General features: G+C 52.8%; 6 protein-coding genes across 6 annotated transcripts; all 6 read right to left on the bottom strand.

Annotated features, from left to right (window-relative positions):
• Positions 1-1,461: 1,461 nt before the first annotated feature.
• Positions 1,462-1,758, bottom strand: LOC141916727 (feather beta keratin-like). Its single transcript, XM_074809485.1, has one exon. The coding sequence runs from the start codon at positions 1,756-1,758 to the stop codon at positions 1,462-1,464; it is 297 nt and encodes a 98-aa protein (XP_074665586.1).
• A 3,078-nt stretch (positions 1,759-4,836) lies between these two features.
• Positions 4,837-5,133, bottom strand: LOC141916706 (feather beta keratin-like). Its single transcript, XM_074809457.1, has one exon. It carries the CDS (start codon positions 5,131-5,133, stop codon positions 4,837-4,839), a length of 297 nt encoding a protein of 98 aa, XP_074665558.1.
• Positions 5,134-8,519: 3,386 nt separating this feature from the next.
• Positions 8,520-8,816, bottom strand: LOC141916680 (feather beta keratin). The gene has a single exon (XM_074809415.1). It carries the CDS (start codon positions 8,814-8,816, stop codon positions 8,520-8,522), a length of 297 nt encoding a protein of 98 aa, XP_074665516.1.
• A 3,389-nt stretch (positions 8,817-12,205) lies between these two features.
• LOC141916694 (feather beta keratin) lies at positions 12,206-12,502 on the bottom strand. Its single transcript, XM_074809437.1, has one exon. It carries the CDS (start codon positions 12,500-12,502, stop codon positions 12,206-12,208), a length of 297 nt encoding a protein of 98 aa, XP_074665538.1.
• Positions 12,503-15,883: 3,381 nt separating this feature from the next.
• Positions 15,884-16,180, bottom strand: LOC141916676 (feather beta keratin-like). The gene has a single exon (XM_074809407.1). It carries the CDS (start codon positions 16,178-16,180, stop codon positions 15,884-15,886), a length of 297 nt encoding a protein of 98 aa, XP_074665508.1.
• Positions 16,181-19,569: 3,389 nt separating this feature from the next.
• On the bottom strand, positions 19,570-19,866 carry LOC141916687 (feather beta keratin). The gene has a single exon (XM_074809429.1). The coding sequence runs from the start codon at positions 19,864-19,866 to the stop codon at positions 19,570-19,572; it is 297 nt and encodes a 98-aa protein (XP_074665530.1).
• Between the last annotated feature and the right edge of the window lie 2,061 nt (positions 19,867-21,927).

The raw sequence follows: 21,927 nt of genomic DNA, 5'->3' as shown, positions 1-21,927 counted from the left end.
TGCAAGGAGAGTCAGAGGAACATGCCACAAGAGGTGCCTCCTACTCTCCCTGAAGCAGGACCAGCGCAGCAGGACCAAAGCAATGCCCGTGGAGGGCAAGGGCATGGGAAGGAGGGACTGAGAACAGAGCTGGTGGGGTACCACTCCCTCAGTCTCCTCCGTCTGAGGCCTGGTTGGAGGGACAAAAGGATCACTGCTTGGCACCTCCCCAGGCACAGCCTGCACAGCAGCTGAGTGGGGTCTCTGGAGGAATTGCTGCACGTCTCCTCCACAATCACTTCCCTTCAAGACACAGTGGCATACGCAGAAGGACTCCGCAACACTTAATGCTTTTGATCACACAACTGTTCCGCTGGGGGAAAAAGTGCGTTTCCCGCTCCCTTCCAGACCCCTGCAGTGTTTACAGGACATGTCACCAATACCACCCATCACTTTCACTTGAGGGAGGACAAGCCCGGTGTGTCCATCCCCCTTCCCTCCCCATTTTACGCACCCATGATCAACCCATCCCCATTGTGTTAAAATCTATCAGAGGACTCGCATCTCCCTTTACACACTTGCCCTGGATACCACCTGCCCCTTCAACTCCTTTGGGACTCCCTCCCATTCCAGGGTGTGGAAGAAGTGTTTGGAGGAGGGAAAGTCAAGGACACATTGCGGGTAGTAATGTGCAACCAGAGCCTGGGTCAGGTGGGTGTTAACCTACACAGAAATGTCTCCCAGCAGGTCAAAGGCTTGCCTCATCAACTGGAAGCCAGTCACCAACTCCTCTTGCTGCTCACATGACCCTTGGGAAAGCTCCTGGACACCCTTTGCTTACTCAGACAATACCACACAGCCCTCCACTGACCCATCTCTCTTCCAGTGACCATAGATCTTGATGGTACTCAGCTCCTACAGGCACAACAAGGTGCCACATTGACCCTTACCCGCCCACCCCTTTCCCTCCAGAGAATCCCATTTTCCCCTGGACACCTTGGCTGGGCATCCCAGGAGGGAAGGAACACAAGGAGACATCAAGCTACAATGCAGCATAAATTTTAATGAGTCTAAAGAGAGAAACCAAGCAGTGCATGCTGGGAGGGACCCCATCCAGGCTGCTAGCATGGCACCTGATAGTCAGGCACCCCTTCACAGCCATGGACATGCGTCTTACTCCCACACACATGGGGAGATGGGGATAGGAAGGGCCCCTCTCTGCTTGCCTTGGGATGAACCCATGGCACAGGACAGCTGGAGGCAACAAGGACTCGATGCAGAGAAGAAAGCAGGAGAAGCAGAAGACATCAGCTGGCCATGTTTCCAGCCAGCACAGGCTGGCACCTTGCTTCCCTCCCTCCTGTGAAGGAGGACACGAAGGTGCTCAGACCATCTGGAAACTCTGGCCAGCAGCTCCATCCTCAGTCCAACACCTGGCTTTTGCTTCCTAGTTGACGCACTCACTGGACGTCCATCCCGGCTCTAGCAGGGCAGGCACCTTCTGCCACAGTAACGGCCACCAAGGCCAGAGAGGCCAAAGCCCCCGGAGTTGATGGGCACTCCCTCCTCACTCAGGATGTTGCCAACAGCAGCAGAGGTGGTGGACCCCACGGCGGTGTTCTGGGGGAAGGAGCTGAGGATGGGTCCGGGCAGGGTCACCACCACGGGAGAGGGCTGGATCACCACGCGGGAGTCCTGGCACTGCCTGACACAGGGCTCGTTGCAGCTGTTGGCAAGTGGGGTTGGGCCACAGGGACGGCACAGATCGTAGCAGGACATGGCTGTGGGTCGGAGGTGCACCTGGGAGAGAGGGCAGGGAAAGTACAGGCAGCATGTGAGGCACAGCCTGACAGGCGGCTCGGGAAGAGAAAAGGCACAGCCTGGGGAGAAGGGACAGGCTTCATAGCGAGGATGGGAGATTAAAGAGCCCTGGTCCCCAGGGGGACCCCTGCATAGAAAGCCCAAGACCTTCTCCCACCTGCCATGGTGTTGGCAAGGAGCTGAGAGTCAGGAACACAACCAAAGTGAGAGGGTCTATGTAAAAGCTATAGCGAGCCCAGAAGACAAGGAGGAGAACAAGAGAAAGAGAAGAGTGAGGGAAGGCGGTTGCAGCTCACCTTGTTCACCAAGGAGGAGAAGGCAAGAGAAGTGAATGATGGACCGGGCTGTTGCACTGGCTTTTATACTGGTCCAGACCGCCCCAGGCCCAGAGGCACCCTTTGCGCATATAAGGTGTTATGAACAAGCTCATATTTTATGGTTTAGCAGCACAATTAAGTAAATGGGGTGTTGTTTATTTTCCCTGCAACTCTGCCTTTTTATTTCCCTGTTCATGACATGCCCCCTCAGCTACACGGTCTCCTTTCAAGTGACAGTATTAGAGGCCAAAATGTTTCTAGCAGAATTGACAATAAAAATCAGGCAGACATTTCAGCCAACTGGGTGGAGTGGTGCCATATTTTTAGGTGATGTCAGCATCTTACCCTCCTGAGGCCTGCTTTTAGCCTTTGATGTAATGAATGCAGATTTTTTTCATTATAAACCTAAGATTAAAGGGTAGGCTTTTTTATGCAGGACTGGCCAAATCCATTGGTCTTTGTGCCTCCAAGGCCTTCTATGCTTTGTTTGGCATAATTTTTTTTTGTGGGGGAGACTATGCTGTTGGGTTTTTGAACTCTCTTTTGTATCTCTCATTGCCCTTAGAACAAATCAGAATGTCTGTTTTGTCTCTCACCTCTTTCAGCATCGCCAGGAGTTCCCCAGTCATCAGAAAAGAATGTTTCAGAAAGAATGACATTGGTTTTCCACAAGGAAGTATTAGTTAACCACTGTTGTTATCTTGTAGAAACAACTCCCTTACAAGAACGTCTTGTGGATTCAAACCTCTTCCTTCTTCCATTCTCCATGTCCATACCTCAACTTCTTTGGCCTTACATGCTGATTGGAGAGCACATATAGTTCCAAACAGTCAGCCACATTTCCCCATACATATCAGCTTTGCAGAAGTGAGGGCTGGCAGTGCCAGCAAGGACAGTCTGGAGAGGAACAGGTATCAGGATCTCCCCTGGGGTGCATTCCAAGGGGGAAGACTCAATGCTCTACACAGCATTTCCTGGGGCAGAAGAGGAGCTGAATGTCCCCAAGAGGAATGACAGTCCTGCTGGGGGCACCAGCTGCATTCCTCTGACACCCCAGCTGGGTTCTCCTTGCCAAGGGTGGACAAAACTCCTTCCTCAATTAGGATGGGACTGCATTGGAGACAGTCAAATCTCTAATCACAGAGCCCCAGGCCAAATTCTTCATTCAGGAAGATTAAGGGTGCCTTTAGGTTGACAGGAGGTATTTGTCTAAGCATATATACATGCAGAAGAAATCCCTAGTGTGACTGCAACACAGAAGACTTGCATGTAATGGAAATATTTTCTTCAAACATAAAAATGTTTTCATTACCCTCAAAACATACTGCACACCACTTTTCACTCCATGGCTCTTCCTCTTAAAAGCATTCCACAATCAGAACATTACATGCAGAGAAGACATTTCCTACCATCTCTCCATTCTCCCTGACTCAGCCCCCCCATACTGAGGGCCTACATAAAGGTTCAAGCATTCTGACACACCCTGCACCCTCAGGGTATGTACTGAGGATGTTACCTTCCTTCCCTGGTTTGATCTTGACCTTACTTCTGCTAATGGTTCAGCATGGCTTAACTGTCATGGATGGGAGTGTAATTCTACAGGGTCTCACATCAGATAAAGGTAGAGTGGTATTTTGAAGAATAGCTTTCTTTCAGGGAAGAAGGTAACCATCTGGTGCAAACATATACTTTTAACAGCATAGTGTACAAGAATAGTCTCTGATTATGTCAAAAGACAGTAGGGCCAAGTGCAAAGCATTCCCCATGGAGAAACAGATCACAGAAGGAAGACAAAGGCAAGAAAATTGAGAATTAAAATTATATTTCCTTTTAAACAGTTACCGTCACTGACACCTGGCCCTTCAACTGCTTTGGGAGTCCTTTCAGTTGCAGGGTGTGGAAGAAGAGCTTGGAGGAATGAAAGACAAGAACACATTGCTGGTGGTAGCGTGCAACCAGAGCCTGGGTCAAGTGGGTCTTAGCCTACACAGAAAAGTCTCCTAGCAGGTCAAAGGCTTGCCTCATACTTGTAGTTCACCTGTCCCTTGGAGGAGCTCCTGGACACCCCTTGCCTACTCAGACAATACCACACAGACCTCCACTGACTCATCTCTCTTCCAGTGACCATAGATCTTAAGGGTACTCAGCTCCTACAGGCACAACAAGGTGCCACATGGGCCCTTACCCACCCCTCCCTTTCCCTCCAGGGCATCCCATTTTCCCCTGGACACCTTGGCTGGGCATCCCAGGAGGGAAGGAACACAAGGAGACATCAAGCTACAATGCAGCATAAATTTTAATGAGTCTAAAGAGAGAAACCAAGCAGTGCATGCTGGGAGGGACCCCATCCAGGCTGCTACAAGGGCACCTGATAGTCAGGCACCCCTTCACAGACATGGACATGCATCTTCCTCCACACACATGGGGAGATGGGGATAGACAGGGCCCCTCTCCGCCTCCTTCAGGATGAACCCATGGCACAGGACAGCAGGAGACAACAGGGACTCATGATGCGGAGAAGAAAGCAGGAGAAGCAGAAGACATCAGCTGGCCATGTTTCCAGCCAGCACAGGCTGGCACCTTGAATCCCTCCCTGCTTTGCAGGAGGGCACGAGGGTTCTCAGCCCATCTGGAAACTCTGGCCAGCAGCTCCATCCTCAGTCCGGCACCTGGCTTTGGGCTTCCTGATCGTCGGCCTCACTGGACGTCCATCCTGGCTTTAGCAGGGCAGGCACCTTCTGCCACAGTAACGGCCACCAAGGCCAGAGAGGCCAAAGCCCCCGGAGTTGATGGGCACTCCCTCCTCACTCAGGATGTTGCCAACGGCAGCAGAGGTGGTGGATCCCACGGCGGTGTTCTGGGGGAAGGAGCTGAGGATGGGTCCGGGCAGGGTCACCACCACGGGAGATGGTTCAATAATCACGCGGGAGTCCTGGCACTGCCTGACGCAGGGCTCGTTGCAGCTGTTGGCAAGTGGGGTTGGGCCACAGGGACGGCACAGATCGTAGCAGGACATGGCTGTGGGTCGGAGGTGCACCTGGGAGAGAGGGCAGGAAAAGCACAGGCAGCATGTGAGGCACAGCCTGACAGGCGGCTCGGCAAGAGAAAAGGCACAGCCTGGGGAGCAGGGACAGCCTGCACAGGGACAAGAGAGGATTGGGAGCCTCGGCCCTACCCTTCCTCTGTAAAGAGATCCCAACACTTGTTCCCACTTCCCCACAGTGTGGCAAAGAGAACCGAGAGGCTGTGAGCAGGATCGGGGACCACAGCTCTCAGCAAAAGCTTCAAAAGCAAAGACTCAGTTGAGGCCAGAAGACAGACAAAGCAGAAAGACAAGGAAAAGTTAAAGGCGGTTGCAGCTCACCTTGTTCACCAAGGAGGAGAAGGCAAGAGAAGTGGGTGAGGGACCGTGCTGTGGCACTGGCTTTTATACTGGTCCAGACCGCCCCAGGCCCAGAGGCACCCTTTGCGTATGTAATGTGTTTACCAACAAGCTCATCTTGCATGCAAAGCAGCACAATTACAGAAATGGGGACACTGCTTATGTTCCCTGCAACGCTGCCTTTTCATTTCCCTGTCCATGACAGGCCCCTTCAGCCACACGGGCTCCTTTCAAGTGACAGTATTAGAGGCCAAAGCCTTTCCAGGGGAAATGACACGTCAGCACAGGCAGATGATGCAGCCAGCAATGAGGACTGTACCACCTCACCAGCTGTTACCATCTCTTTGTGCTCCAGGGCCTCACTTTAAGGCTTCTCGTAATGAACAGGGCATGTCTTCTGGCAACTCTGAAATACAAGGCCAGACTTAAAAACGCTTTTCTGTGACAGGAGTCACCATATCCATCGTGTAAGCTAATACCTAACTCTATCAAATTTAGGTATGAATTCCCCAGTCACCTTGGATACCCTGTGAAGTTTTAGGCTTAGCAATTTAACATCAAGAGAATCCCTTAAGCTCTTTGCCCTTCCTTACCTTATCTGGAGAGCCTCCAGCAACCCTCAGGTCAACAGGAGGAGGATGTTTGAAAAGCAGAGGCACTCCTCTCTAACACACACTAATCTTACTTCACCCTCCACTCCCAGCACCAAAGGTCAGTTTTGGGGCTTCCCAAATGTTCTTTCTTCAACCCCAAGGCTACCAAACACTTTGTCTTTGAGCCTGTACACTAACTCAATAACAGGCACTGCAAAAAGCTTGAAAAGCTTTCCATGAGACATCAAGACTCATCACAAGCACTCATGGTCTGGAGGCGTCAGCAGGAACACACTGGAGGCAAGTAGGCAGCAGGATGCCCATTTCCCACTGCTTCGTGCTAGTCCCTTCATCAGCACCTGTAGTGAGGGTCTGCCAAAAGGCTCCAATATGCTGCTGCACGCAGGTCTCTCTGGTCACGTGCCACAGATGCTGCCTTCCCTCCCTGGTACCATCTTCTCACCCCACTATGCTTCTGCTGTCAGCTCATCATGGCTCATGAGTGTTGATGGAGGGAGCGTTCCCCAGGGCCTTCCTGCACAGCAGGCACAGGGGCAGGGGGCATTGCTGACAGCAGCTGTCTTGCAGGGAAGACAGGGCTTTAGCTATGGGGAAAGGCACTGTAGGGGTTCCCAAGGTGTATGGGACAGCACAAGAGGGGCCCCTCACTCCACATGAAGCAGGGCAGGGGGGCATGGGCAAAACATCACCTGTGGAGGACTAGCACATGTCGCAGGAAGGGATGGGTGGCTGCTTCTCTCCTACATCGCCACCTACATCACAACTCCAGGAACAAGCAATGTAACTTCCCTCCCTGATGTGGGTGGTCTTGCAGTCCAGGGCAGAAGGACAGGAAGACACAATGGCCTGATCCTGAAGAGTTTCTTTTTTTCCTCCTCTGGTGAGCAGAGGAAGAGAGAAGGACTTGCTGAATGCCCTCACCTCAATGTCATGGGCCACATGCCATGCAAACTCACAAGCAGTGACTGTGCAGCTCCGCCAACACTGATTAGTACATCCGAAATGGAGCTGGGAGGCACAAAGAGATGGTCTCGGGTCAGAAGTGAGTGGTTACAACTCCTTGGGCATCGGTCACACATCACCCACCTCTTGGAGCCATGGAAGGTGTCACAGGGGCTTGCTGGGAGAGACATCAAGTCTCCTGTTCAGGACAAAGGCATGTGGGGTGACTTTGGGTGGCTTTGTCACATGCAAAGGACGGTCCCCTCCAGGTGACCATTTCAGTGGGACACCCCCTCTCAGCCCCTCAAAAGAATGCAAGAGCACCACAGCCTTTCAGCCACCCCTTTACCCTGTATGGGATCACATTTGCTAATGCAGCCTACTGTTGTACCCAGGGATGTTTTAGACAAAGTATTCCCAGCAGGTTGAGAGAGTTCATCCTTCCCCTTTGTTCAGCAGTCATGAGGCCACACCGGGAATACTGTGTCCAGTTCTGGGCTCCTCAGTGCAAGAGAGACATGGACATACTAGAGGGAGTCAAATGAAAGGACACACAGATGATTAAGGGACTGGAGAGTCGCCCATATGAGGAAAGACTGAGAGCTGAGAAGAGCAGGCCTGGGAGCAGGAGCGCTTATTAATGTATTTAAATACCCAAAGGGAAGATTCAAGAAGGAAGGAGTTAGGCTCTTTTCAGTGCTGCCCATAAAGGGACCAGAGGCAATGGACACAAGAGAACCACAGAAAGCTCCATTTCAACATCAGGAAACACTTCTACTGTGAGGGTCACCACGCACTGGAACACGTTGCCCAGGGAGATTATGGAGTTTCCATCCTTACAGATATCCAAAATCCATTTGGACCTAGAGCAACTGGCTCTAGCGTGACCTCCTTGAGCAGGAGTTGGACCTGGTGATGTCCAGAAGGCCCTTCCAACCTCACTTATGCTGTGATTCTGTGATTTCTCACTGAGCAGCTTGGCTGGGCATGCCAGGAGGGAAGGAACACAAGGAGACATCAAGCTACAATGCAGCATAAATTTTAATGAGTCTAAAGAGAGAAACCAAGCAGTGCATGCTGGGAGGGACCCCGTCCAGGCTGCTACCATGGCACCTGATAGTCAGGCACCCCTTCACAGACATGGACATGCATCTTCCTCCACACACATGGGGAGATGGGGATAGACAGGGCCCCTCTCCGCCTCCTTCAGGATGAACCCATGGCACAGGACAGCAGGAGACAACAGGGACTCATGATGTGGAGAAGAAAGCAGGAGAAGCAGAAGACATCAGCTGGCCATGTTTCCAGCCAACACAGGCTGGCACCTTGAATCCCTCCCTGCTTTGCAGGAGGGCACGAGGGTTCTCAGCCCATCTGGAAACTCTGGCCAGCAGCTCCATCCTCAGTCCGGCACCTGGCTTTGGGCTTCCTGATCGTTGGTCTCACTGGACATCCATCCCGGCTCTAGCAGGGCAGGCACCTTCTGCCACAGTAACGGCCACCAAGGCCAGAGAGGCCAAAGCCCCCGGAGTTGATGGGCACTCCCTCAGCACTCAGGATGTTTCCAACAGCAGCGGAGGTGGTGGATCCCACGGCGGTGTTCTGGGGGAAGGAGCTGAGGATGGGTCCGGGCAGGGTCACCACCACGGGAGATGGTTCAATAATCACGCGGGAGTCCTGGCACTGCCTGACGCAGGGCTCGTTGCAGCTGTTGGCAAGTGGGGTTGGGCCACAGGGACGGCACAGATCGTAGCAGGACATGGCTGTGGGTCGGAGGTACACCTGGGAGAGAGGGCAGGGAAAACACAGGCAGCATGTGAGGCACAGCCTGACAGGCGGCTCGGCAAGAGAAAAGGCGCAGCCTGGGGAGCAGGGACAGCCTGCACAGGGACAAGAGAGGATTGGGAGCCTTGGTCCTACCCTTCAGCTGTAAAGAGAGCCCAACATTTGTTCCCACTCCTCCACAGTGTGGCAAAGAGAACCGAGAGGCTGTGAGCAGGATCGGGGACCACAGCTCTCAGCACAAGCTTCAAAAACGCAAAGACTCAGTTGAGGCCAGAAGACAGACAAAGCAGAAAGACAAGGAAAAGTTAAAGGCGGTTGCAGCTCACCTTGTTCACCAAGGAGGAGAAGGCAAGAGAAGTGGATGAGGGACCGTGCTGTGGCACTGGCTTTTATACTGGTCCAGACCGCCCCAGGCCCAGAGGCACCCTTTGCGTATGTAATGTGTTTACCAACAAGCTCATCTTGCATGCAAAGCAGCACAATTACAGAAATGGGGACACTGCTTATGTTCCCTGCAACGCTGCCTTTTCATTTCCCTGTCCATGACAGGCCCCTTCAGCCACACGGGCTCCTTTCAAGTGACAGTATTAGAGGCCAAAGCCTTTCCAGGGGAAATGACACGTCAGCACAGGCAGATGATGCAGCCAGCAATGAGGACTGTACCACCTCACCAGCTGTTACCATCTCTTTGTGCTCCAGGGCCTCACTTTAAGGCTTCTCGTAATGAACAGGGCATGTCTTCTGGCAACTCTGAAATACAAGGCCAGACTTAAAAACGCTTTTCTGTGACAGGAGTCACCATATCCATCGTGTAAGCTAATACCTAACTCTATCAAATTTAGGTATGAATTCCCCAGTCACCTTGGATACCCTGTGAAGTTTTAGGCTTAGCAATTTAACATCAAGAGAATCCCTTAAGCTCTTTGCCCTTCCTTACCTTATCTGGAGAGCCTCCAGCAACCCTCAGGTCAACAGGAGGAGGATGTTTGAAAAGCAGAGGCACTCCTCTCTAACACACACTAATCTTACTTCACCCTCCACTCCCAGCACCAAAGGTCAGTTTTGGGGCTTCCCAAATGTTCTTTCTTCAACCCCAAGGCTACCAAACACTTTGTCTTTGAGCCTGTACACTAACTCAATAACAGGCACTGCAAAAAGCTTGAAAAGCTTTCCATGAGACATCAAGACTCATCACAAGCACTCATGGTCTGGAGGCGTCAGCAGGAACACACTGGAGGCAAGTAGGCAGCAGGATGCCCATTTCCCACTGCTTCGTGCTAGTCCCTTCATCAGCACCTGTAGTGAGGGTCTGCCAAAAGGCTCCAATATGCTGCTGCACGCAGGTCTCTCTGGTCACGTGCCACAGATGCTGCCTTCCCTCCCTGGTACCATCTTTTCACCCCACTATGCTTCTGCTGTCAGCTCATCATGGCTCATGAGTGTTGATGGAGGGAGCGTTCCCCAGGGCCTTCCTGCACAGCAGGCACAGGGGCAGGGGGCATTGCTGACAGCAGCTGTCTTGTAGGGAAGACAGGGCTTTAGCTATGGGGAAAGGCACTGTAGGGGTTCCCAAGGTGTATGGGACAGCACAAGAGGGGCCCCTCACTCTACGTGAAGCAGGGCAGGGGGGCATGGGGCAAAACATCACCTGTGGAGGACTAGCACATGTCGCAGGAAGGGATGGGTGGCTGCTTCTCTCCTACATCGCCACCTACATCACAACTCCAGGAACAAGCAATGTAACTTCCCTCCCTGATGTGGGTGGTCTTGCAGTCCAGGGCAGAAGGACAGGAAGACACAATGGCCTGATCCTGAAGAGTTTCTTTTTTTCCTCCTCTGGTGAGCAGAGGAAGAGAGAAGGACTTGCTGAATGCCCTCACCTCAATGTCATGGGCCACATGCCATGCAAACTCACAAGCAGTGACTGTGCAGCTCCGCCAACACTGATTAGTACATCCGAAATGGAGCTGGGAGGCACAAAGAGATGGTCTCGGGTCAGAAGTGAGTGGTTACAACTCCTTGGGCATCGGTCACACATCACCCACCTCTTGGAGCCATGGAAGGTGTCACAGGGGCTTGCTGGGAGAGACATCAAGTCTCCTGTTCAGGACAAAGGCATGTGGGGTGACTTTGGGTGGCTTTGTCACATGCAAAGGACGGTCCCCTCCAGGTGACCATTTCAGTGGGACACCCCCTCTCAGCCCCTCAAAAGAATGCAAGAGCACCACAGCCTTTCAGCCACCCCTTTACCCTGTATGGGATCACATTTGCTAATGCAGCCTACTGTTGTACCCAGGGATGTTTTAGACAAAGTATTCCCAGCAGGTTGAGAGAGTTCATCCTTCCCCTTTGTTCAGCAGTCATGAGGCCACACCGGGAATACTGTGTCCAGTTCTGGGCTCCTCAGTGCAAGAGAGACATGGACATACTAGAGGGAGTCAAATGAAAGGACACACAGATGATTAAGGGACTGGAGAGTCGCCCATATGAGGAAAGACTGAGAGCTGAGAAGAGCAGGCCTGGGAGCAGGAGCGCTTATTAATGTATTTAAATACCCAAAGAGAAGATTCAAGAAGGAAGGAGTTAGGCTCTTTTCAGTGCTGCCCATAAAGGGACCAGAGGCAATGGACACAAGAGAACCACAGAAAGCTCCATTTCAACATCAGGAAACACTTCTACTGTGAGGGTCACCACGCACTGGAACACGTTGCCCAGGGAGATTATGGAGTTTCCATCCTTACAGATATCCAAAATCCATTTGGACCTAGAGCAACTGGCTCTAGCGTGACCTCCTTGAGCAGGAGTTGGACCTGGTGATGTCCAGAAGGCCCTTCCAACCTCACTTATGCTGTGATTCTGTGATTTCTCACTGAGCAGCTTGGCTGGGCATGCCAGGAGGGAAGGAACACAAGGAGACATCAAGCTACAATGCAGCATAAATTTTAATGAGTCTAAAGAGAGAAACCAAGCAGTGCATGCTGGGAGGGACCCCGTCCAGGCTGCTACCATGGCACCTGATAGTCAGGCACCCCTTCACAGACATGGACATGCATCTTCCTCCACACACATGGGGAGATGGGGATAGACAGGGCCCCTCTCCGCCTCCTTCAGGATGAACCCATGGCACAGGACAGCAGGAGACAACAGGGACTCATGATGTGGAGAAGAAAGCAGGAGAAGCAGAAGACATCAGCTGGCCATGTTTCCAGCCAACACAGGCTGGCACCTTGCTTCCCTCCCTGCTTTGCAGGAGGGCACGAGGGTTCTCAGCCCATCTGGAAACTCTGGCCAGCAGCTCCATCCTCAGTCCGGCACCTGGCTTTGGGCTTCCTGATCGTTGGTCTCACTGGACATCCATCCCGGCTCTAGCAGGGCAGGCACCTTCTGCCACAGTAACGGCCACCAAGGCCAGAGAGGCCAAAGCCCCCGGAGTTGATGGGCACTCCCTCAGCACTCAGGATGTTTCCAACAGCAGCGGAGGTGGTGGATCCCACGGCGGTGTTCTGGGGGAAGGAGCTGAGGATGGGTCCGGGCAGGGTCACCACCACGGGAGATGGTTCAATAATCACGCGGGAGTCCTGGCACTGCCTGACGCAGGGCTCGTTGCAGCTGTTGGCAAGTGGGGTTGGGCCACAGGGACGGCACAGATCGTAGCAGGACATGGCTGTGGGTCGGAGGTACACCTGGGAGAGAGGGCAGGGAAAACACAGGCAGCATGTGAGGCACAGCCTGACAGGCGGCTCGGCAAGAGAAAAGGCGCAGCCTGGGGAGCAGGGACAGCCTGCACAGGGACAAGAGAGGATTGGGAGCCTTGGTCCTACCCTTCAGCTGTAAAGAGAGCCCAACATTTGTTCCCACTCCTCCACAGTGTGGCAAAGAGAACCGAGAGGCTGTGAGCAGGATCGGGGACCACAGCTCTCAGCACAAGCTTCAAAAACGCAAAGACTCAGTTGAGGCCAGAAGACAGACAAAGCAGAAAGACAAGGAAAAGTTAAAGGCGGTTGCAGCTCACCTTGTTCACCAAGGAGGAGAAGGCAAGAGAAGTGGGTGAGGGACCGTGCTGTGGCACTGGCTTTTATACTGGTCCAGACCGCCCCAGGCCCAGAGGCACCCTTTGCGTATGTAATGTGTTTACCAACAAGCTCATCTTGCATGCAAAGCAGCACAATTACAGAAATGGGGACACTGCTTATGTTCCCTGCAACGCTGCCTTTTCATTTCCCTGTCCATGACAGGCCCCTTCAGCCACACGGGCTCCTTTCAAGTGACAGTATTAGAGGCCAAAGCCTTTCCAGGGGAAATGACACGTCAGCACAGGCAGATGATGCAGCCAGCAATGAGGACTGTACCACCTCACCAGCTGTTACCATCTCTTTGTGCTCCAGGGCCTCACTTTAAGGCTTCTCGTAATGAACAGGGCATGTCTTCTGGCAACTCTGAAATACAAGGCCAGACTTAAAAACGCTTTTCTGTGACAGGAGTCACCATATCCATCGTGTAAGCTAATACCTAACTCTATCAAATTTAGGTATGAATTCCCCAGTCACCTTGGATACCCTGTGAAGTTTTAGGCTTAGCAATTTAACATCAAGAGAATCCCTTAAGCTCTTTGCCCTTCCTTACCTTATCTGGAGAGCCTCCAGCAACCCTCAGGTCAACAGGAGGAGGATGTTTGAAAAGCAGAGGCACTCCTCTCTAACACACACTAATCTTACTTCACCCTCCACTCCCAGCACCAAAGGTCAGTTTTGGGGCTTCCCAAATGTTCTTTCTTCAACCCCAAGGCTACCAAACACTTTGTCTTTGAGCCTGTACACTAACTCAATAACAGGCACTGCAAAAAGCTTGAAAAGCTTTCCATGAGACATCAAGACTCATCACAAGCACTCATGGTCTGGAGGCGTCAGCAGGAACACACTGGAGGCAAGTAGGCAGCAGGATGCCCATTTCCCACTGCTTCGTGCTAGTCCCTTCATCAGCACCTGTAGTGAGGGTCTGCCAAAAGGCTCCAATATGCTGCTGCACGCAGGTCTCTCTGGTCACGTGCCACAGATGCTGCCTTCCCTCCCTGGTACCATCTTCTCACCCCACTATGCTTCTGCTGTCAGCTCATCATGGCTCATGAGTGGGAGCATTTCCCCAGGGCCTTCCTGCACAGCAGGCACAGGGGCAGGGGGCATTGCTGACAGCAGCTGTCTTGTAGGGAAGACAGGGCTTTAGCTATGGGGAAAGGCACTGTAGGGGTTCCCAAGGTGTATGGGACAGCACAAGAGGGGCCCCTCACTCTATGTGAAGCAGGGCAGGGGGGCATGGGGCAAAACATCACCTGTGGAGGACTAGCACATGTCGCAGGAAGGGATGGGTGGCTGCTTCTCTCCTACATCGCCACCTACATCACAACTCCAGGAACAAGCAACGTAACTTCCCTCCCTGATGTGGGTGGTCTTGCAGTCCAGGGCAGAAGGACAGGAAGACACAATGGCCTGATCCTGAAGAGTTTCTTTTTTCCCTCCTCTGGTGAGCAGAGGAAGAGAGAAGGACTTGCTGAATGCCCTCACCTCAATGTCATGGGCCACATGCCATGCAAACTCACAAGCAGTGACTGTGCAGCTCCGCCAACACTGATTAGTACATCCGAAATGGAGCTGGGAGGCACAAAGAGATGGTCTCGGGTCAGAAGTGAGTGGTTACAACTCCTTGGGCATCGGTCACACATCACCCACCTCTTGGAGCCATGGAAGGTGTCACAGGGGCTTGCTGGGAGAGACATCAAGTCTCCTGTTCAGGACAAAGGCATGTGGGGTGACTTTGGGTGGCTTTGTCACATGCAAAGGACGGTCCCCTCCAGGTGACCATTTCAGTGGGACACCCCCTCTCAGCCCCTCAAAAGAATGCAAGAGCACCACAGCCTTTCAGCCACCCCTTTACCCTGTATGGGATCACATTTGCTAATGCAGCCTACTGTTGTACCCAGGGATGTTTTAGACAAAGTATTCCCAGCAGGTTGAGAGAGTTCATCCTTCCCCTTTGTTCAGCAGTCATGAGGCCACACCGGGAATACTGTGTCCAGTTCTGGGCTCCTCAGTGCAAGAGAGACATGGACATACTAGAGGGAGTCAAATGAAAGGACACACAGATGATTAAGGGACTGGAGAGTCGCCCATATGAGGAAAGACTGAGAGCTGAGAAGAGCAGGCCTGGGAGCAGGAGCGCTTATTAATGTATTTAAATACCCAAAGGGAAGATTCAAGAAGGAAGGAGTTAGGCTCTTTTCAGTGCTGCCCATAAAGGGACCAGAGGCAATGGACACAAGAGAACCACAGAAAGCTCCATTTCAACATCAGGAAACACTTCTACTGTGAGGGTCACCACGCACTGGAACACGTTGCCCAGGGAGATTATGGAGTTTCCATCCTTACAGATATCCAAAATCCATTTGGACCTAGAGCAACTGGCTCTAGCGTGACCTCCTTGAGCAGGAGTTGGACCTGGTGATGTCCAGAAGGCCCTTCCAACCTCACTTATGCTGTGATTCTGTGATTTCTCACTGAGCAGCTTGGCTGGGCATGCCAGGAGGGAAGGAACACAAGGAGACATCAAGCTACAATGCAGCATAAATTTTAATGAGTCTAAAGAGAGAAACCAAGCAGTGCATGCTGGGAGGGACCCCGTCCAGGCTGCTACCATGGCACCTGATAGTCAGGCACCCCTTCACAGACATGGACATGCATCTTCCTCCACACACATGGGGAGATGGGGATAGACAGGGCCCCTCTCCGCCTCCTTCAGGATGAACCCATGGCACAGGACAGCAGGAGACAACAGGGACTCATGATGTGGAGAAGAAAGCAGGAGAAGCAGAAGACATCAGCTGGCCATGTTTCCAGCCAACACAGGCTGGCACCTTGAATCCCTCCCTGCTTTGCAGGAGGGCACGAGGGTTCTCAGCCCATCTGGAAACTCTGGCCAGCAGCTCCATCCTCAGTCCGGCACCTGGCTTTGGGCTTCCTGATCGTTGGTCTCACTGGACATCCATCCCGGCTCTAGCAGGGCAGGCACCTTCTGCCACAGTAACGGCCACCAAGGCCAGAGAAGCCAAAGCCCCCGGAGTTGATGGGCACTCCCTCAGCACTCAGGATGTTGCCAACAGCAGCGGAGGTGGTGGATCCCACGGCGGTGTTCTGGGGGAAGGAGCTGAGGATGGGTCCGGGCAGGGTCACCACCACGGGAGATGGTTCAATAATCACGCGGGAGTCCTGGCACTGCCTGACGCAGGGCTCGTTGCAGCTGTTGGCAAGTGGGGTTGGGCCACAGGGACGGCACAGATCGTAGCAGGACATGGCTGTGGGTCGGAGGTACACCTGGGAGAGAGGGCAGGGAAAACACAGGCAGCATGTGAGGCACAGCCTGACAGGTGGCTCGGCAAGAGAAAAGGCGCAGCCTGGGGAGCAGGGACAGCCTGCACAGGGACAAGAGAGGATTGGGAGCCTTGGTCCTACCCTTCAGCTGTAAAGAGAGCCCAACATTTGTTCCCACTCCTCCACAGTGTGGCAAAGAGAACCGAGAGGCTGTGAGCAGGATCGGGGACCACAGCTCTCAGCACAAGCTTCAAAAACGCAAAGACTCAGTTGAGGCCAGAAGACAGACAAAGCAGAAAGACAAGGAAAAGTTAAAGGCGGTTGCAGCTCACCTTGTTCACCAAGGAGGAGAAGGCAAGAGAAGTGGGTGAGGGACCGTGCTGTGGCACTGGCTTTTATACTGGTCCAGACCGCCCCAGGCCCAGAGGCACCCTTTGCGTATGTAATGTGTTTACCAACAAGCTCATCTTGCATGCAAAGCAGCACAATTACAGAAATGGGGACACTGCTTATGTTCCCTGCAACGCTGCCTTTTCATTTCCCTGTCCATGACAGGCCCCTTCAGCCACACGGGCTCCTTTCAAGTGACAGTATTAGAGGCCAAAGCCTTTCCAGGGGAAATGACACGTCAGCACAGGCAGATGATGCAGCCAGCAATGAGGACTGTACCACCTCACCAGCTGTTACCATCTCTTTGTGCTCCAGGGCCTCACTTTAAGGCTTCTCGTAATGAACAGGGCATGTCTTCTGGCAACTCTGAAATACAAGGCCAGACTTAAAAACGCTTTTCTGTGACAGGAGTCACCATATCCATCGTGTAAGCTAATACCTAACTCTATCAAATTTAGGTATGAATTCCCCAGTCACCTTGGATACCCTGTGAAGTTTTAGGCTTAGCAATTTAACATCAAGAGAATCCCTTAAGCTCTTTGCCCTTCCTTACCTTATCTGGAGAGCCTCCAGCAACCCTCAGGTCAACAGGAGGAGGATGTTTGAAAAGCAGAGGCACTCCTCTCTAACACACACTAATCTTACTTCACCCTCCACTCCCAGCACCAAAGGTCAGTTTTGGGGCTTCCCAAATGTTCTTTCTTCAACCCCAAGGCTACCAAACACTTTGTCTTTGAGCCTGTACACTAACTCAATAACAGGCACTGCAAAAAGCTTGAAAAGCTTTCCATGAGACATCAAGACTCATCACAAGCACTCATGGTCTGGAGGCGTCAGCAGGAACACACTGGAGGCAAGTAGGCAGCAGGATGCCCATTTCCCACTGCTTCGTGCTAGTCCCTTCATCAGCACCTGTAGTGAGGGTCTGCCAAAAGGCTCCAATATGCTGCTGCACGCAGGTCTCTCTGGTCACGTGCCACAGATGCTGCCTTCCCTCCCTGGTACCATCTTTTCACCCCACTATGCTTCTGCTGTCAGCTCATCATGGCTCATGAGTGTTGATGGAGGGAGCGTTCCCCAGGGCCTTCCTGCACAGCAGGCACAGGGGCAGGGGGCATTGCTGACAGCAGCTGTCTTGTAGGGAAGACAGGGCTTTAGCTATGGGGAAAGGCACTGTAGGGGTTCCCAAGGTGTATGGGACAGCACAAGAGGGGCCCCTCACTCTACGTGAAGCAGGGCAGGGGGGCATGGGGCAAAACATCACCTGTGGAGGACTAGCACATGTCGCAGGAAGGGATGGGTGGCTGCTTCTCTCCTACATCGCCACCTACATCACAACTCCAGGAACAAGCAATGTAACTTCCCTCCCTGATGTGGGTGGTCTTGCAGTCCAGGGCAGAAGGACAGGAAGACACAATGGCCTGATCCTGAAGAGTTTCTTTTTTTCCTCCTCTGGTGAGCAGAGGAAGAGAGAAGGACTTGCTGAATGCCCTCACCTCAATGTCATGGGCCACATGCCATGCAAACTCACAAGCAGTGACTGTGCAGCTCCGCCAACACTGATTAGTACATCCGAAATGGAGCTGGGAGGCACAAAGAGATGGTCTCGGGTCAGAAGTGAGTGGTTACAACTCCTTGGGCATCGGTCACACATCACCCACCTCTTGGAGCCATGGAAGGTGTCACAGGGGCTTGCTGGGAGAGACATCAAGTCTCCTGTTCAGGACAAAGGCATGTGGGGTGACTTTGGGTGGCTTTGTCACATGCAAAGGACGGTCCCCTCCAGGTGACCATTTCAGTGGGACACCCCCTCTCAGCCCCTCAAAAGAATGCAAGAGCACCACAGCCTTTCAGCCACCCCTTTACCCTGTATGGGATCACATTTGCTAATGCAGCCTACTGTTGTACCCAGGGATGTTTTAGACAAAGTATTCCCAGCAGGTTGAGAGAGTTCATCCTTCCCCTTTGTTCAGCAGTCATGAGGCCACACCGGGAATACTGTGTCCAGTTCTGGGCTCCTCAGTGCAAGAGAGACATGGACATACTAGAGGGAGTCAAATGAAAGGACACACAGATGATTAAGGGACTGGAGAGTCGCCCATATGAGGAAAGACTGAGAGCTGAGAAGAGCAGGCCTGGGAGCAGGAGCGCTTATTAATGTATTTAAATACCCAAAGGGAAGATTCAAGAAGGAAGGAGTTAGGCTCTTTTCAGTGCTGCCCATAAAGGGACCAGAGGCAATGGACACAAGAGAACCACAGAAAGCTCCATTTCAACATCAGGAAACACTTCTACTGTGAGGGTCACCACGCACTGGAACACGTTGCCCAGGGAGATTATGGAGTTTCCATCCTTACAGATATCCAAAATCCATTTGGACCTAGAGCAACTGGCTCTAGCGTGACCTCCTTGAGCAGGAGTTGGACCTGGTGATGTCCAGAAGGCCCTTCCAACCTCACTTATGCTGTGATTCTGTGATTTCTCACTGAGCAGCTTGGCTGGGCATGCCAGGAGGGAAGGAACACAAGGAGACATCAAGCTACAATGCAGCATAAATTTTAATGAGTCTAAAGAGAGAAACCAAGCAGTGCATGCTGGGAGGGACCCCGTCCAGGCTGCTACCATGGCACCTGATAGTCAGGCACCCCTTCACAGACATGGACATGCATCTTCCTCCACACACATGGGGAGATGGGGATAGACAGGGCCCCTCTCCGCCTCCTTCAGGATGAACCCATGGCACAGGACAGCAGGAGACAACAGGGACTCATGATGTGGAGAAGAAAGCAGGAGAAGCAGAAGACATCAGCTGGCCATGTTTCCAGCCAACACAGGCTGGCACCTTGCTTCCCTCCCTGCTTTGCAGGAGGGCACGAGGGTTCTCAGCCCATCTGGAAACTCTGGCCAGCAGCTCCATCCTCAGTCCGGCACCTGGCTTTGGGCTTCCTGATCGTTGGTCTCACTGGACATCCATCCCGGCTCTAGCAGGGCAGGCACCTTCTGCCACAGTAACGGCCACCAAGGCCAGAGAGGCCAAAGCCCCCGGAGTTGATGGGCACTCCCTCAGCACTCAGGATGTTTCCAACAGCAGCGGAGGTGGTGGATCCCACGGCGGTGTTCTGGGGGAAGGAGCTGAGGATGGGTCCGGGCAGGGTCACCACCACGGGAGATGGTTCAATAATCACGCGGGAGTCCTGGCACTGCCTGACGCAGGGCTCGTTGCAGCTGTTGGCAAGTGGGGTTGGGCCACAGGGACGGCACAGATCGTAGCAGGACATGGCTGTGGGTCGGAGGTACACCTGGGAGAGAGGGCAGGGAAAACACAGGCAGCATGTGAGGCACAGCCTGACAGGCGGCTCGGCAAGAGAAAAGGCGCAGCCTGGGGAGCAGGGACAGCCTGCACAGGGACAAGAGAGGATTGGGAGCCTTGGTCCTACCCTTCAGCTGTAAAGAGAGCCCAACATTTGTTCCCACTCCTCCACAGTGTGGCAAAGAGAACCGAGAGGCTGTGAGCAGGATCGGGGACCACAGCTCTCAGCACAAGCTTCAAAAACGCAAAGACTCAGTTGAGGCCAGAAGACAGACAAAGCAGAAAGACAAGGAAAAGTTAAAGGCGGTTGCAGCTCACCTTGTTCACCAAGGAGGAGAAGGCAAGAGAAGTGGGTGAGGGACCGTGCTGTGGCACTGGCTTTTATACTGGTCCAGACCGCCCCAGGCCCAGAGGCACCCTTTGCGTATGTAATGTGTTTACCAACAAGCTCATCTTGCATGCAAAGCAGCACAATTACAGAAATGGGGACACTGCTTATGTTCCCTGCAACGCTGCCTTTTCATTTCCCTGTCCATGACAGGCCCCTTCAGCCACACGGGCTCCTTTCAAGTGACAGTATTAGAGGCCAAAGCCTTTCCAGGGGAAATGACACGTCAGCACAGGCAGATGATGCAGCCAGCAATGAGGACTGTACCACCTCACCAGCTGTTACCATCTCTTTGTGCTCCAGGGCCTCACTTTAAGGCTTCTCGTAATGAACAGGGCATGTCTTCTGGCAACTCTGAAATACAAGGCCAGACTTAAAAACGCTTTTCTGTGACAGGAGTCACCATATCCATCGTGTAAGCTAATACCTAACTCTATCAAATTTAGGTATGAATTCCCCAGTCACCTTGGATACCCTGTGAAGTTTTAGGCTTAGCAATTTAACATCAAGAGAATCCCTTAAGCTCTTTGCCCTTCCTTACCTTATCTGGAGAGCCTCCAGCAACCCTCAGGTCAACAGGAGGAGGATGTTTGAAAAGCAGAGGCACTCCTCTCTAACACACACTAATCTTACTTCACCCTCCACTCCCAGCACCAAAGGTCAGTTTTGGGGCTTCCCAAATGTTCTTTCTTCAACCCCAAGGCTACCAAACACTTTGTCTTTGAGCCTGTACACTAACTCAATAACAGGCACTGCAAAAAGCTTGAAAAGCTTTCCATGAGACATCAAGACTCATCACAAGCACTCATGGTCTGGAGGCGTCAGCAGGAACACACTGGAGGCAAGTAGGCAGCAGGATGCCCATTTCCCACTGCTTCGTGCTAGTCCCTTCATCAGCACCTGTAGTGAGGGTCTGCCAAAAGGCTCCAATATGCTGCTGCACGCAGGTCTCTCTGGTCACGTGCCACAGATGCTGCCTTCCCTCCCTGGTACCATCTTTTCACCCCACTATGCTTCTGCTGTCAGCTCATCATGGCTCATGAGTGGGAGCATTTCCCCAGGGCCTTCCTGCACAGCAGGCACAGGGGCAGGGGGCATTGCTGACAGCAGCTGTCTTGTAGGGAAGACAGGGCTTTAGCTATGGGGAAAGGCACTGTAGGGGTTCCCAAGGTGTATGGGACAGCACAAGAGGGGCCCCTCACTCTATGTGAAGCAGGGCAGGGGGGCATGGGGCAAAACATCACCTGTGGAGGACTAGCACATGTCGCAGGAAGGGATGGGTGGCTGCTTCTCTCCTACATCGCCACCTACATCACAACTCCAGGAACAAGCAACGTAACTTCCCTCCCTGATGTGGGTGGTCTTGCAGTCCAGGGCAGAAGGACAGGAAGACACAATGGCCTGATCCTGAAGAGTTTCTTTTTTCCCTCCTCTGGTGAGCAGAGGAAGAGAGAAGGACTTGCTGAATGCCCTCACCTCAATGTCATGGGCCACATGCCATGCAAACTCACAAGCAGTGACTGTGCAGCTCCGCCAACACTGATTAGTACATCCGAAATGGAGCTGGGAGGCACAAAGAGATGGTCTCGGGTCAGAAGTGAGTGGTTACAACTCCTTGGGCATCGGTCACACATCACCCAC

The sequence above is a fragment of the Strix aluco genome, chromosome 30 (assembly GCF_031877795.1).
Source record: "Strix aluco isolate bStrAlu1 chromosome 30, bStrAlu1.hap1, whole genome shotgun sequence".
Lineage (NCBI taxonomy): Eukaryota > Metazoa > Chordata > Aves > Strigiformes > Strigidae > Strix > Strix aluco.
This window is presented reverse-complemented; position numbering and strand designations above follow the sequence as displayed.